Source organism: Dendrobates tinctorius, unplaced genomic scaffold, assembly GCF_039654945.1.
Source record: "Dendrobates tinctorius isolate UK_male_01 unplaced genomic scaffold, ASM3965494v1 ptg000098l, whole genome shotgun sequence".
Lineage (NCBI taxonomy): Eukaryota > Metazoa > Chordata > Amphibia > Anura > Dendrobatidae > Dendrobates > Dendrobates tinctorius.
The window spans coordinates 27,581,353-27,598,380 of record NW_027361766.1 but is presented as its reverse complement, the minus strand read 5'-3'; the positions used below and the strand labels follow the sequence as shown (position 1 = coordinate 27,598,380).

At 48.2% G+C, this 17,028-nt stretch overlaps 1 protein-coding gene across 3 annotated transcripts in view; it reads left to right on the top strand.

Moving 5' to 3' along the window:
• Window positions 1–5,800, top strand: part of LOC141099132 (polymeric immunoglobulin receptor-like) — a 158,042-nt gene extending 152,242 nt beyond the window's left edge. For all 3 annotated transcript variants that reach the window (XM_073587264.1, XM_073587262.1, XM_073587263.1), the window contains exon 11: window positions 3,208–5,800. In XM_073587264.1, coding sequence (XP_073443365.1) covers window positions 3,208–3,285 — 78 coding nt within the window. In that variant the 3' untranslated portion in view covers window positions 3,286–5,800. The remainder of the gene's footprint in view (window positions 1–3,207) is intronic.
• Window positions 5,801–17,028: the final 11,228 nt, after the last annotated feature.

Sequence of the window (17,028 nt, the reverse complement as noted above, 5' to 3'; positions counted from 1 at the left end):
CTGTGAGCCCCGTGTGTGTAGTGTCAGTGCATGGCTTACCATCAGGTTTCACTCCCTCTTCCACTGTTGGAGGCACATTCCACACATTAACATTAGCATTCACAGTAGAGTCATGACATTCTTGGGGAGCCGGACTTGGGGGTTCAGTGGCCACATACTGAGACATCAGCCGCTCCAAATCGGTCCCAAGCAACACATTGGCTGGAAAATTTGGCGTTACTCCCACCTCCACTGTTGGAGGCACATTCAACACATTAACGTTAGCAGTCACAGTAGGGTCATGACATTCTTGGGGAGCCAGACTTGGGGGTTCAGTGGCCACATACTGAGACACTAGCTGCCCCAAATCGGTCCCAAGCAACACATTGGCAGGAATATTTGGCGTTACTCCCACCTCCTGCATTCCCCTCCCGGTGCCCCAGTCCAAAAATACCTTGGCGACGGGCAGCGCCGGTTCAACACCTCCAATTCCGGAGATGGAAAGTGTCTTCCCAGGCACCAAGTCTTGAGGGGACACCACCTCAGGATGTACCAGGGTTCGTTCAGCGCCTGTGTCCCGCAGTCCCATGACGGCTGAGCGGCCGATGGTGACGGGTTGGTAATTGTCCAGGGACCTCCCACCACCCCCTCCCACACACAAAACAGTGGACAGTTTCTAGGACAGGGATGGGGCCTTATGGCACTGGGGACACGCAGCCTTAAAGTGTCCCAGCTGGTTGCAATGATGACAACGTCTGTGTTCTGCTCCTGGCCTGGAGAGGGCAGCAGGGGGGTACACCCCTTGAACTCTGGGGGCTGGGGGGACAGGGGCAGAATTGGGCTTACCCCCTCTCCTGGTGCTGCTGGCAGGCTTCTTTGGCTCAGAGGCCCTCTTGTTGGCATACTCGTCTGCCAGGGCAGCTGTAGCAGAAGCCCCCTTTGGTTTCCGGTCACGGAGGAACTGCTGGAGGTCCTCTGGGCAGTTCCACAAGAACTGCTCTGTGACAAACAGTTCCTGGACCTCCTGGCAGGTGGTGAGCTCTAGACCCGAGGTCCAGTGCTCCGCAGCTCTCAGCAGTGCCCGCATGTGGTCGGTCCAGGTGTCCTTTGAGCCCCGCTGCAGGCTCCGGAACTTCCTGCGGTACGACTCCGGGGTGAGGTTGTAGTGCTGGATCAGGGCCCGCTTGCTGCTGTTGTAGTCCTGCTCCTCCCCGGCAGGTAAGTCCCCCAAAACTTCCAGGGACTTACCCCTCAAACGGGGGGTCAGGTACCTTGCCCACTGATCCAGGGCCACATGGTGTTGGATGCAGGTTCTCTCAATGGCCAGCAGAAAGTAATCCAGGTCTCCATCCTTTTCGAGCAGGGGGAAGTCCTCCGCCCGGACCTTGGAAGCCTTGGTCCCCGGTGGGGCTGGAGCGTCCAGCGGGAGCCCGTGCTGAGCCATCTCCAGTCGGTGCCGGCGCTCCGCAGCTTCACGGCATTCTGCAGCCTGCAGCACACGTTCAGCATGCTCACGCTCTGCTGTCGCTTGCTCACGCTCCGCTGCTTTCTCTGCCGCCACCAGGAGTCTGTCATGGGAGGCATCGCTACCAGCCTCGAGCTGTGCCATAGCCGCTTGGAAAAGGGCCTTTGATCTGGGCAGGCTGGGGTGGGCAGGTGGTGGACAGTCCACTGTGGGACTGAGCACAGGGGTCGGGATCCTTGGGGAGCCCTGGCTGAGTTCCCCCTCACCTTCATTGGTATTGTCCTCCACCACCTCCTCATAAACCATAGCATTGGCCTCCCCCTTTGCCTTACTCCTGGTGCCTTCTGCCATCTTGAGAACCTCTGGTTACTGACACAGCTGCAATCCTGACCTCGCACACAACTTATTATATTTACACTCTGACCGTCTAGTGCTGGGCTGACCTTAGGACCCCAGCAGTGAAAGTTACCGCTGGTAGTCTTTAGTGTCTGGGAGTAGGGGTACCACGCACACTATTACTCTGATCCCACCGCTGCCACCAATGTGGAGGACACAACACAGGACCCGTTCCTCCCGCGTCACCAATGTGATGTAACTACACAGGCACAGCTCTCCGGCGCCCCCTTGGTCTCAGGTCAGTAAGGGAACTGCACCTAGAGCAAATGGCCGCCGGGGAGGATGTCCTGTTACCCGCTGGGTATTCTAAGATTCGTGATCAGAGTAAAAGCATCAGCCCAAGATTAATTTTATAGTTTAATTGCCTTAAGGGCGCACTAGATAATTACAGAAATATGCAGAAAGCTATACAATGGAATTACAGTGGATTTGCAGTCAGAGTAAAATGTAACAATAAGGGTACAAGACTTAGAGATATTAAGCTGGAGTTCAATTTACCATATTGTAGGGTGCATGTGGGTCCACAAGTACAAGAATCTTAGTTGCCGGACAGACCCCCAAAGCAAGGGCCGCTGCTCCCCTTGGCAGGTCTGTCCCCAGTTCCTTCTTAGATCACCATCGTCTGGTTCTTTTGTGTGAGTGTCTGTCTCTGCCATGGGCTGCTAGTTCTTAAACATGCTAGGTTTCTCCCCCTGTGTCAGAGGGTGGGCTAATAATCTCCACCCTTTAGCTCTCTGCAGAACTTATTCCCAATATCTAAGAAAGGGGGTAACTTTCAACAGCATGATCGGATCTGGACATGAGAGGTACCAGTGAATGCAATTTGTTTTGTCTGTCGTGTGGAGAGCAAACATGGTCCCATTGGGTCGCTGTGGAGGGCCAATCTATGTATCTCAGGTCCCAGAACCCTAACCGACTCAGGAGTCACACTGCCAGATGCGCGATTTCCTCAGGGTCACTCGGATATTTTTCATGAGTCCATAACTCGAAAGATGTGCTCATAATCCATGATCCTAGGATGGAGCTGGAGAGGCTGGGAGAGAAAATGGATGTGTATTTCTGTGTCTAGCAGGTACCTTCTAATTGAAACCCCCAGGCATCTTCCTGCCCCATGCTGGCGTGGCTCCTTACCTAAGCTTTGAAGTTCTGTTTTGGGCCTTATCTCATTATCATACTAAACGGCCTTGCTATTCAGCATTGGAACACTAAATCCTGATTTCTTCAATATGCTTACAGGCCCTGGTGGGGTAGGAGCAGTTAACTCCTTCATCACACAAGTATAGTTGCAAAGCTGTTAAATAAAACTGTCCAAAGTATGTTTTTTTTTTTTCTAATCCAATTCATAACAATCTGTTATGTTTCCACAGGGGTCTCAGGAAAATCTTGAATATACCAACTTCCTGATCCATCACAACGGATCTCCAAATGAAGAAAACACCGCTTAAACTTTCTTTGGAATTTCCAAACAAGTCAGACACAAATCAAACAATATCATATGTATGTAATATATGTGCAATCAATCATTAATCATTGCAGCTACAACAACTTTTCTCTGTCCCGTATATGTGAAACTCTACTTAAAAATACTTATGTTGCTAAAAACATCTCTTGAATGAATAGAAGAATGAAGAACATGAAGGATTCACACTTTGCAGGGTTAAAGACGGTACAGGGTGTGGACAATCAGACATATTTACACTAAAGGGACAACCTCAGAGCCAAAGATTAAATATTTGAAGGCATTAATTACTTCATCAGTTTACAAAAGGAAATCTCCCAGACAAGAGATGAATATTGTCATTATTGCATTTTTTTTTTAAATAAAACTAGTGTTAAAAGGGAGTCTGTCACACCCAGATTGCTCATCAAACTCCTTAGGGTATGTGCACACATAGTTTTTTGTCTCTGCGGATTTTGTAGAGAAAACCGCAGGAAATCCGCAGGACAAAGTGCTGCGGTTTTTCTGCGGTTTATCTGCGGTTTATCTGCGTTTTTTCTGCGGTTTTGCCCTGCGATTTTACACCTCATAATGGATGAAACAATTGACATGCTGCGGATTGTAAACCGCAGCAAAACCGCGCGGAAAAAAACGCAGCATGTGTACAGCTTTTTTTTATTTCCATAGGAAATAAAGGTACTGTACAACGCAGCAGAATCTGCTGCGTTTCTGCAGAGCCAAAAACGCTGCGGAAACGCAGCAGAATCCGCAGCGTGTGCACATACCCTTATACAGGTGTGTACAGGACTTAGTACCTATAAAATCCTTGATGTGATATAGATTTTAATGGTTTTATTGCAATAAAAAAAAATTTGTTTTGTATGCAATGAGGGAACTTTGTGCACCCTTCGTGTGGCCAAGGGTTCAGTGCACCATTGTGTTGCCACAACTTGCATACTGAGCAATATTCCATATCTTGATTGACGGTGCTGTTTGAACTCAATCAAGCACGAGCCACGATCACATCATGTCATTGCTGGCTCTCAACGGTGCCCCCTGTCTGCAGTAGAGTATTGAGTGGTGGCCACAGACAGGAGCCATTGATGAGAGCCTGTAATGACACATTGTGTCGTGTCAATACTGGGTGGTTGATTGAGTTCAAGCAGCGCACGGTTGAGTGCTGTCAAACAAGATATGATATAGTGCTCAGTATGCAAAATTGAAGGGGCACAATGGAGCCCTGGGCCACACCAAGGGTGCACCAAAGCCTCCTCATTTGCATAAATAATCATTTTTATGGCAACTAAAGCACTAAAATCTATACTAAACCTATAATACCGGTATGATTTTTTGAGGGGTCATAGACTGCCTTTAACATTTTCAGAGATAGAAGTGTAACTTTTGTAATGGAATAAAGCAGATCAATTACACATCCATACATCATTGGTCCAAGTCACATACATGTTGTATTGCCCTAAGCTATCATATTACAGGACTGCTTGCTTCTGCGCTTTCTTAGGGTAGATTTTGGCTATAAGGCTGGAGTCACACACAACCAATAAAAAATTGGTCAGATTTTAACGGTACGAAATCGCACAAAGGTTTCTTGGCCAGATATCCGTCTGTCATCCCATTTTCCGGCGACGAACCGATTTTATTCGCATCTAGGCATCAAATTGACATCCAATGCCAATGCCTGATGCTCTATCCTGTGGAAAAGTCTTGCGATTTTAATCGCAAGTCACACGTGTGGTGCGTTTTCCATGCGATTTTTTATCGCATCCATAGACTTGCATTGGGGAATCCGATCCGAAAATCGGTGACAATCGCAGCATGCTGCGATTGTCTCGGTCCGAGGATCGGATGCGATAAAAAAATCGCATGATGTGAGCTGCCCCATAGAATAAAATGGGTTTGAATGCAATGCGATTTTTTATCGCATTGCATTAGACCGTTTTTATCGCTAGTGTCACTCCGGCCTAATAGTATTAATGGGCCTCACATTACACTGACTACCTAGGAAATACAGTATAAGCTACATTAGCTGTTAGAAATAAAAAACGGCTTGTGATAGCTCTACAGTACCGAACCACAGGAAGTTTTGTCACAAGATGGGATGGCTCATAGGAGGTCTTTATTGCTTGGCTCAACTTTATTTTAAATTTTAACACAGTTAATCTTTAGTACTTAGTACAAGATGCTTTCACTGAGACTACGTCATCCCTTGCTAGGGTAACACATATTACATTGTATGTGCTGTTTTAGATAACGTTTTTATTGGAACTTACTTTTGAAGCAATAATTGAGAACAATCGTGTTTGTCTGTTTTGGCTGTTTATTAATGAAACTGATTGATAATTATTAGTGATAATTTAATGTGCACTAAGTTTTCTAAACTGATTATGCACACAAATAGATTTTGGACTTATTCAATAGTTAAAGTTCACGTTTGGCACATGTTAATTTTTGTTATTGTTACAGTATATCAAGTAATTTAGCAAATAAATTATCCTTAAAGTAAATTGTTGCAAGCATCATTTATGTCCTGGCCATTCTCATTTATTTCTTGAATTTCTTTATATACAGTTTATGCCATCAAAATGTACATTGGGTATGCATACATACATGTATTTGAATGTTTAAGTGACTAATAACCTGAAGCATTTATCTTATATAATAAAGTGGATAAACTAAAAGCTATAGAAAGCGTTCAACAAATCAGTATTGAATAGTATTAGTGAGAAGCGCCAAAGATGAGATTTATGCTGTATATATATTGTAAGGTAGCGCTTGTCATTAAGGTAGGGGACACTCGCTTGGCAGCCAAATAACCAGATCCAGCACGGGTTTTCCATAAAACAATCACAGTCCATACGGTTTATTCAGACATCATAAACCCACAGCAGCAACATAAAGTTCATATCCATAGCATAACGTTCATGACAGAGCTTCACTCTGCTATCCCTGTGGTCACACAGGTTATGCAATGTCCAGTACTCAGGCTCTTCAGCCTCACAGTTATCTCACCCCGTCAGGGTTACCTCATGGCTGCTTCATACTCCACAATTCAGATGTCCATTCCCTCCAGTGAACTATCAGGCACTTGCAGCCATTAAACACCTGCTCTTTGACAATCTACAATCTGGTTTCCGCCCCCATCACTCCACTGAGACAGCCCTGACCAAAATTACTAACGACCTACTTACAGCCAAAGTGAACGTACAATACTCTATACTCCTTGTGATGGATGGTGTGATATGCTATATGGATATCATTTTATGTATATTGCAATTTCACTGATTTGCATAGTGTTAATCTTGATGCCTTGTATGTCTGCAGCCTGACTTTTATCTATGACTCTTGATGACCCCCTGTAGTGTCATAATCCCCAGGCACCTTTTGTCAAGTCTGGGAGGCCTGAAAACCGGCCTAGGGGCTGGGCAAGTCAGTTGCTGTGTGCAGAGCATGGTGTGAAGACAGGACTTCTGAGAGAAAGAAGAATATATGGAACATGTTCACTGTCAGCTGGATTTTGGACTCTCATCTCCCTGGACATGTTATACTGTTACTGAACTGCATTCAGATTCTGGACTATCTTATCCTTTGTGGGGTGGACTGAATATGGACCTTTCATATTTTTGCCTAAATAAATGTCTTGGAATTAGAGTTGAGCGAGTCGGGTCGAAAAATTTCAAAAGTCGCCGACTTTTGGCAAAGTCGGGTTTCATGAAACGAAACCCGACCCTAGGATGAGGTCGGCCACGAGGTCGGCGACTTACGCGCCAAAGTCGCATTTCAAAAGTTTGTTTTGCGCTCTTTTTCAGCCAATCAGGATCCACGGACACTGTGGGCAACGTGATGACATAGGCATGGGTCACCACCATCTTTCAGAAGGGCATGAAAGTGATTGGCTTGCTTTGGTGGGCGTCACAGGGGGTATAAAAGGGCGTGCACGCCGACCGCCATCTTACTTCTGCCGATCTTAGCATAGGGAGAGGTTGCTGCTGATTCTGTAGGGAGAGCGTTAGGCAGGGAAGAAGAAAAAAAAACTGCTTCTGCTGCTAGCGATTTTGCCTGTACAACACACCAGTCACTGTGTGTGCAGTGCAAGGGGAGGCTATATTGTGGTGTATCAGTGGTGTTGGTTGTTGGGCTGCCTTCTAAGGCTTCCTGAAAGCTGCATTGCTGTTTACCCACTGCTCTGCAAACTGCTTTTTTAAAAGCAATCCCAATTTTTTTTTTTGTCCTGCTGAGGTACTGAGCGTGCATTTTTTCACACCATACAGCGGTGTACGCTCCTCACACAGTACCGTGTAACGGCTGTTATCACAGCTACAGTGAAGCTATCAGTGTGTCACTCTGTGAGAATAAGTCGAGGACATGTTCCGTTCTTACAGACCTGCACTCTAGGGAGATTCCTATTCTGCCCAATTCTACATACACCTTGTAGTTTGTGATACACTAGCCAATTTCTGCCTGTGACATAGCGCTGTGATATTCAGTGGGCCTCACACAATCCAAAAGTGTCCAGTGTCCACAAGTGTCTGCAGAAATTCAAAATCTCCCTTATCCTCTAGTCACTTTTGTCACAGCTGTGCCATCGAGCCTGTGACATAGCGCTCAGATATTCAGTGGGCCTCACACAATCCAAAAGTGTCCATTGTCCACTAGTGTGAGCAGAAATTCAAAATTTCCCTTATCCTCTAGTCACTTTGGTCACTGCTGTGCCATCGAGCCTGTGACATAGCGCTCAGATATTCAGTGGGCCTCACACAATCCAAAAGTGTCCATTGTCCACTAGTGTGAGCAGAAATTCAAAATCTCCCTTATCCTCTAGTCACTTTCGTCACTGCTGTGCCATCGAGCCTGTGACATAGCGCTCAGATATTCAGTGGGCCTCACACAATCCAAAAGTGTCCATTGTCCACTAGTGTGAGCAGAAATTCAAAATCTCCCTTATCCTCTAGTCACTTTGGTCACTGATGTGCCATCGAGCCTGTGACATAGCGCTCAGATATTCAGTGGGCCTCACACAATCCAAAAGTGTCCATTGTCCACTAGTGTGAGCAGAAAATCAAAATCTCCCTTATCCTCTAGTCACTTTGGTCACAGCTGTGCCATCGAGCCTGTGACATAGCGCTCAGATATTCAGTGGGCCTCACACAATCCAAAAGTGTCCAGTGTCCACTAGTGTGTGCAGAAATTCAAAATCTCCCCTGTCCTATAGACACCTTGTACCTTGTTTTGCATTACTATATAGTTTGTTGGATTTTGTCTACATTTCTACCAAAAATGAGGAAGGCTGGTGGAAGAGGCCGTGGAATTGGGCGGGGGTTGGCAGCTGGTAATGATGGTGTTGGTGGTGGATCTGATGGTAGTGGCAAGAGCAAAATAGGACCGAATGCAGGAGGTGTTGAGCCTGCGTCATCGTCTGGCTCCATAAGGCTTTGAAGGCTTAGTTTTCTAGGAGTTGGCAAACCGCTTTTAAAGCCAGAGCATCAGGAAAAAGTTTTGTCTTACATTGCTGACTCAGCCTCCAGCTCTATCGCCTCCTCTTCTTCAGTTGTAAAAAGTAAAAGCACTGAGTCGTCATTGGAGGCTCATGTTCATGAACCACACCTTTCCTTGTGTCCTTCACCCCAACCAAGATTGAAGGATGACGCAGGCCATACTACTGATTACTCCATGGAGCTGTTTTCACATACCATGCCTGGATTATCAAGTCAAATGGTGAATTACCCAGGCCAAGATGAATCTGACATGGAGTGCACTGATGCACAGCCGCTGATGGATGATTCTGCTGGTACATTCACTCAGAGCACTACATTGTCCTCGCAGTGTACAGAGCCAGATTCTGACCCTGATGAGACTCAGGTGCCCCTTCCCGCACACTATACCACCATACACGGTGACACAGAGGAAGGTGCACATGACATAGAAGAGGAGGTGATGGATGACCCAGTTGTTGACCCAGATTGGCATCCATTGGGGAAAGAGGGTGCTGCTTCCAATAGCTCAGATGAGGAGCATCCACAGCAGACATCGACATCGCAACAGCTGTTATCTGGCAGGCCCGGAGCACTCCAAAGACAGGTTACAAACATCAAAAGAGTTGCTGGACAGCTTGTCCAGAGGGTCAAACGATCACAGCGTGCTAGGCCGCAAAATGTCTGCCAAAGTAGGAAGAGTGCAGTGTGGCACTTTTTTGACCAAAATCCTCATGATCAGGCCAAGGTTATCTGTAAGAAGTGCGCAAAGACCTTTAGCCGAGGGAAAAATCTGAAAAATTTGAATACCAGTTGCATGCTTAGACATTTAACCAGCATGCACTTGCAAGCGTGGACACAACACCAAACCTCAAGCGCCACATGTGCAACTGATCACAGAGAAGGTAGTCAGCAACGCTACATTGTTTCCCCCACTGTAAGCCCACCGGTTAGCACAGCAGCAAATGTTGAGGTGTCGTTGCAAGGCCACAGCAGTCAGGGAATCCCACTGTTATATCAACGAAAGACTGATTCTAGGCCATCAGAAAGAACAACAACTCCATCACCATCATCAACCCTCTCTCAGTCCGCCCTGTCCACCGCTACTTCCACCATATGCAGCTCTCAAGTCCAGCTCACCCTCCCAGACACTATGATTAGGTCAAGAAAGTACTCAGTCTCTCATCCGCGTACACTGGGTTTGAACGCCCACATTGCCAAACTAATCTCGTTTGAGATGATGCCCTTTCGGTTGGTGGAAAGCACAGCTTTCCACGAACTAATGGCCTATGCAGTACCACGCTATGACCTACCCAGTCGCCACTTCTTCTCTCGCAAAGCCATCCCAGCCCTCCACCATCATGTGAAAGACTGCATTGTCCATGCACTCAAGCAGTCAGTGAGCAGAAAGGTGCACCTCACAACTGATGCATGGTCCAGTCGGCATGGCCAGGGCCGTTACGTGTCCATCACTGCGCACTGGGTTAATGTGGTGGATGCAGGGTCCACAGGGGACAGCGGTGGTGGGACAGTGCTGCCTAGCCCACGGTATAGGAAACAGTTGGCTGTAGGCGTTCGACCCTCCTCCTCCTCCTCCAGAAGCGAAAGCTCGTCCACAGAGCGCAGTCGTACGAGCACTCCATCTGCAGCTGCCACTGTTGCACACGAGGTGTCCCCCTATCGAGCAGCTAGTGGAAAGCGTCAGCAGGCTGTGTTGCAGATGATGTGTTTGGGCGACAGACACACCGCCGAGGTGCTGGCCGAGTACTTGAAGCGACAAACTGAGTCATGGCTGGGCAGTGTACATCTTGAGGCAGGCAAGGTAGTTAGTGATAACGGCCGTAATTTTGTGGCAGCCATAGCCCTTTCAAAACTCAGCCACATACCTTGCTTGGCTCACACCTTGAACCTGGTGGTGCAGTGCTTCCTCAAAAATTATCCGGAGTTAACAGCCCTGCTCCAGAAGGTGCGAAGACTGTGCGCGCACATCCGCCGGTCGCCTGTACACTCCGTTCGTATGCAGAAGCTGCAGCGATTGCTCCACCTTCCCAACCACCGCCTCATTATCGACATTGCAACAAGGTGGAACTCCACCCTGCACATGGTGGAGCGGCTGTGCGAGCAGAGGCAGGCCATAATGCATTTGTGGGAGGATACACGGGCAGGCACTTTGAGAGCAGACATGGAGTTGACAGGTGTGCAGTGGTCGAAGCTGAAAGACCTCTGTAAAGTCCTTCAGTGTTTTGAGGAATGCACACTGCTGGTAAGCGCAGACGACGCCATCCTAAGCATGAGCATCCCACTTATGCGTCTGCTCATGCAAACTTTGACGCACCTTAAGGAGCAGGCTTCTGCAGCCAATGTTGATGAGGAGGAAGAGGAGGAGGGAATCCTTGATGACATTCAGCCATTGTCTGCTCAGGGACCTCTCCTGGACGAGGTGGAGGAAGAAGAGGAGGAGGAGGATGATGGGGATGATTGCTTACTGGAGGAGGATGCATCTCGTGGGGCAAGTGAAAATGTTGGCGTGGCAAGTTCTGGTACAGGGTTTGTGCGTGACTGGAGGGATGTGGATTTGCCAGAAAGTGCTCCTCCAACCAGCACTCGCAGTGCATCATTGACACCGGGAACATTGGCCCACATGTCAGATTATGCCTTGCAGATCCTAAAAAGGGACCCCCGCATTGCCAAAATGATGAACGATGACGACTACTGGTTGGCCAGCATCCTGGATCCACGCTATAAAGGCAAATTACAAAACATCATGCCACAGGAGAACCTTGACCTAATATTGGCTAATAAACAAGCAACTCTGGTAAATCGGTTGCTTGAGGCATTCCCAGCACACAGCAGCGGTGATGGTTCTCACACGAGCCGTACGGGCCGGGGTCAGCTTGGCAGAGGTGTTCGTGGTGCACACAGCAGAAGTGGCGTTGGAGACAGGGGTTTCATGACAATGTTGTGGACTGATTTTTCAAGTACCGCTCACACAACTGGTAATACTGCATCGATGGAAAGTGACAGGAGACAGCAGTTGTCAACTATGGTTACAAACTACTTTTCCTCCCATATCGATGTTCTCCCACACAGGTCATTCCCCTTTGACTATTGGGCCGCTAAACTGGACACCTGCCCTGAATTGGCCCAATATGCCTTACAGGAGCTCGCTTGCCCAGCTGCAAGTGTGCTATCGGAAAGAGTCTTCAGTGCAGCTGGATCAATCCTGACAGAAAAAAGGACCCGTCTGTCAACCCAAAATGTGGATGATCTAACCTTCATTAAAATGAACCACGCATGGGTTTCCAAGGATTTTGTCCCACCTTCCCCTGATGACACATAGGGTGACAGAAAAATGGCTTGCTTTGGTCCACCTCTTCCTGGGACTTGACCTATTTCACCTTTTGCATCAGCTGAATGTCCAACATCAACATATGCCACTTTCTAAAACTCCCTAACTGTGCTGCCTTCCCCCCCCCATGGCCGGGGTCACCACCTAGCGCACGACACTGTGCGAGTGCCGTTGCCCTGGACAGGTGGGTAGGCCGACTCTTGGGAGCGGGCACTGGCACAGGGTCCCTCATAGTGCAATCAAGTGTCTCTGACGGTGGTGGTGCACACCCGCCGTCAGACACACCGCTGTACTATGAGGGGCCCAGTGCCAGTACCGACACCCACGAGTGGGCCCCCTTGCTTGGGCAGGGCCCCAGCATTTGCAATCTTTACATCTCCCTGCTCCTCCGCTGTGTAGTATGGGCCGTCAAATCCATACTGTGCCTGACACCGTTTGAGCCTGCCTCCTGATGTATAGACATATATTTTGAATGTGTACGCTATCCATACATGTTATCTGGGGATACGGTACCCTTTCTAACCTTTGTGCAATCACGTGCAATCCATACTGGGCCTAACACCGTCTGAGCCTGCCTCCTGATGTATAGACATATATTTTGAATGTGTACACTATGCTATCCATACATGTTATCTGGGGATACGGTACCCTTTCTAACCTTTGTGCAATCACGTGCAATCCATACTGTGCCTAACACCGTCTGAGCCTGCCTCCTGATGTATAGACATATATTTTGAATGTGTACACTATGCTATCCATACATGTTATCCGGGGATACGGTACCCTTTCTAACCTTTGTGCAATCACGTGCAATCCATACTGGGCCTAACACCGTCTGAGCCTGCCTCCTGATGTATAGACATATATTTTGAATGTGTACACTATGCTATCCATACATGTTATCTGGGGATACGGTACCCTTTCTCACCTTTGTGCAATCACGTGTAATCCATACTGGGCGTGAGAACGGCTGGCGAGCTGTTAAGCAAGCTACAGCACCTGTGGTTTGCACACGTAAGTTTTTCATTTTTTCAGGAATGACGGTTAGGCCTAATTCCGGAACTGCGGTTGACCTGCACTTACTGGGAAATCATTGTTCGCGGGTAATAATTGTAATCAGTGATCCCCATCACTAACGTTGTTCAGCGGGTTATCTGCACCCGTAAGCGACAAACGCTGGCCTTTTCAGTGTAGCGCACATGCAGCCACGGACATGTAAGGGCATGACACACCAGTTATTGGCCAATCTCATGTGCCAGAGCCTCACGTGTCCCTCTAGTAAGCCGGACTCGGACCGCGGGGCATGACGGAGTCTCGTTCGTTAACGGAATTAAGCTTGCAATGTGTGTATCATTTCTGTAGCTGGCATGGTTGAGGTTGCCCGTGTTGAGTCAAATTACGCCGTAGGCTCCACTCCTGGTGGTGCCCTTCTGGACATTCCTTTAAGGTTCAGCTTTGCAACCATACTGCCCACGTAAAACAAACACTTTGCCTTCATGAACGCTGTTTGGAGGGTCATGACTCGTGGGAATAACGCCGCCCAATCAGTTAACCTGCTATAGAGATCCTTCGTTGCTCCCAAGCATGACATCACACTCCCTAGGAGGAAGGTAATGCCACTGTGGCGACCGTACTCCTGGGGGCGACACAAGTGCACTGATGCCCAGCCACTGCTCGATGAATCTGCTGGTACATTGACCCAGACCACTACATTCCCCTCGCACGCTACACGGCCTGAATCTGACCCTGATGAAACTCAGGTTACCCTTCCCATATACAGTTCCATCTTACACGGTGACAAAGAGGAATCTGCAGATGAAAGTGCAGGTTCGGCCCACCCGCCATCAGACACACCACCGTACTATCAGGGGCCCTGTGCCAGTGCTGTCGCCAACGAGTGGGCCCCCCCTGCTTGCTCAGGATCACAGCACTTGCAAGGTTGAAATACTGTGCAGTGAGATGGAAGATGGGGACGACGAGGAGTCCAGACTAGTACAGGGATTCCCTAGCGAGGAGACTTATTTGATTGTTTTCAATGTTGGGACAGCAATTTTTGGGGAACACTATACTCTGGAGAATGATAGATGGGGCCCACCATACACTGGAACATTCCAAAGGTGGACATCAGACACTGGAGCAGCATTTACAGGGCCCATTATACACTAGAGCATTAGAAATGGGGCCCATTATGTTTGGAGCATTATTTGGGCCCATAACACAGTGGAGCTTCATCCATGGGGACCAACATATACTGTAGCATTATGTGGAGCTCATCATATACTGTTTCAAACATTATATGGGACCAATGATTCTGTATGGAGAAATAGATGGGCCTCGTCATGAGATGTAAAAAGTGAAGTATTTTTCATTGTACTATACCGCTATTTCTCTGCCGTATCGGAGCATGATGAGTTGTGGTATGTGTTAAAGGGGCGCTCTTTCGCCCAGGGCACATGAAAACCTGGAGCCAGCCCTCCCCCCCCACAACTTTAGCCAAATAACCCCCATTTTTCAGTGCGTAACTTGTATTATGAAGTTAATTAAGGTTGACAAGCTTAAGTAAGAAGAATTGATGCTTTTGGCATTCAAATGGGCACTGTAGGTGTGCTTCCTGTCCTCCTCTCACTGCCGACTTTTATTCCCCATTGACTTACATTGGGTTTCGTGTTTCGGGATGACCCCGACTTTTCCCTATAATCGGACGATCTTGCTCGACCCGACTTTTGGGAAAGTCGGGTTTCACGAAATGAAACTCGACCCTAAAAAACCAAAAGTCGCTCAACTCTACTTGGAATTGTTCACTCTCCTCTTGCTCTGTTGATTGTGTGATACCAGAGAAGGACCCCGTGACACTCCTCCTTCTAGACCTGTCCTCTGCCTTTGATACAGTTGACCACTGCCTCCTACTACAGATCCTCTCTTCCTTTGGCATCAAAGACCTTGCCCTATCCTGGATCTCCTCATACCTCTCCAACCTCACATTCAGCGTCTCCCACTCCCACACTATCTCCTCATCCCACCCTCTCTCTGTTGGAGTCCCCCAAGGCTCTGTTCTTGAACCCCTACTCTTCTCAATCTATACACTTGGCCTGGGGCAACTCATAAAGTCCCACGGATTCCAGTACCATCTTTATGCCGATGACACTCAGATCTACCTCTCTGGCCCAGACGTCACCTCTCTGCTGTCCAGAATCCCAGAGTGTCTATCAGCCATATCCTCCTTCTTCTCCCGCTTCCTCAAACTGAATGTGGACAAATCTGAACTGATCATCTTTCCCCCATTTCACAGATCCTCCTTACCTGACCTATCTATCAAAATTGACGACATCATGCTTTCCCCCGTACCGGAGGTCCGCTGCCTCAGAGTAACCCTTGACTCTGCCCTGTCCTTCAAACCGCACATCCAAGCTCTCTCCACCTCCTGCCGCCTCCAGCTCAAAAACACTTCCAGAATCCGTACCTTCCTCAACCCTCACTCTACTAAAATGCTTGTGCATGCCCTCGTCATCTCACGTCTCGACTACTGCAACATCCTTTTCTGTGGCCTCCCTGCTAACACCCTCGCACCTCTCCAGTCCATCCTTAACTCTGCTGCACGACTAATTCATCTCTCTCCTCGCTACTCTTCCGCTTCTCCCCTCTGCAAATTTCTTCACTGGCTTCCATTCCCTCAGCATATCCAATTCAAATTACTAATACTGACCTACAAGGCCATCTATAACCTGTCTCCTCCATATATCTCTGAATTAATCTCCCGATATCTTCCCTCATGTAATCTCCAATCCTCCCAAGACCTCCTTCTCTCCTCCACACTTATTCGCTCTTCACCCAACCGCCTCCAAGACTTCTCCCGAATAGCCCCCATCCTCTGGAATTCTTTGCCCCAACACGTCCCGCTATCAACCACACTCGCATCCTTCAGACGGAACCTGAAAACCCATCTCTTCAGGAAAGCCTACAGCCTGCAATGACCACGCTACCTCCTCACCACTACTGGAGCTACCGCCTCACTATCACTGGAGCTGCTGCAACCCCCCAACCTACTGTCTCCTTCTCCACCATCCTGTAGAATGTAAGCCCGAAAGGGCAGGGTCCTCTCTCCCCTCTATATCAGTCTGTGATTGTTAGTTTGTTTACTGTAAGTGATATATATAATTTGTATGTAACCCCTTCTAATGTACAGCACCATGGAATCAATGGTGCTATATAAATAAATATTAATAATAAATAATAAAATGCCACTCCACGAGCTGTTAGGAAGGTAGACACATCTCCCAGCAGGACCTTCCAAAACGGACCAACCGGGTCCAAGCATTTTCTCATGTGACCTGACCTGGCCACCTTATATGATCCGTAGCCACGCCCACCGGGTCACATGGCTATGACCTCATCACAGGTCCTTCACACTCACATAGTCTTTTACTACCAGCATTTTCAGACACACCCCTGGGTGGATTTGTTGGTAGCTGGTACCGCCCATCTCTCCAGCTACCTAAAGACTTCCCTAAGACATTGACATGGAACCTCAGTAGTATCACTGCTGATCAACGCATACACAAGTCTTCATCTCAAGGCCACCTACCTTGAGATGCATTACGATCATTCAGCATCCTACTCCTATCAGGACACTGGAAATGCTTATACGCCTGTCCTGGACCACCCACACAGCGCCCCCTAGCGGACACAGTGGTCACTACACCACATACCTCCCCCCTCTGTTCAAACTTGTGGGGTTGAACACACAACATTACCCCGGGATCTCGAGATCGGGCACTTATTACACCTTGCCCCACAGGTCGAGAGAACCATCTCCGTCTGTCATCCGGCCTCATCTCTACGTTAGGCCTCCCCCGCCCCCAGCGGTCAGAATATCGGCCCTGATCTTTGGCCCTCCAGTCACAGTCTGTCTGCGTCA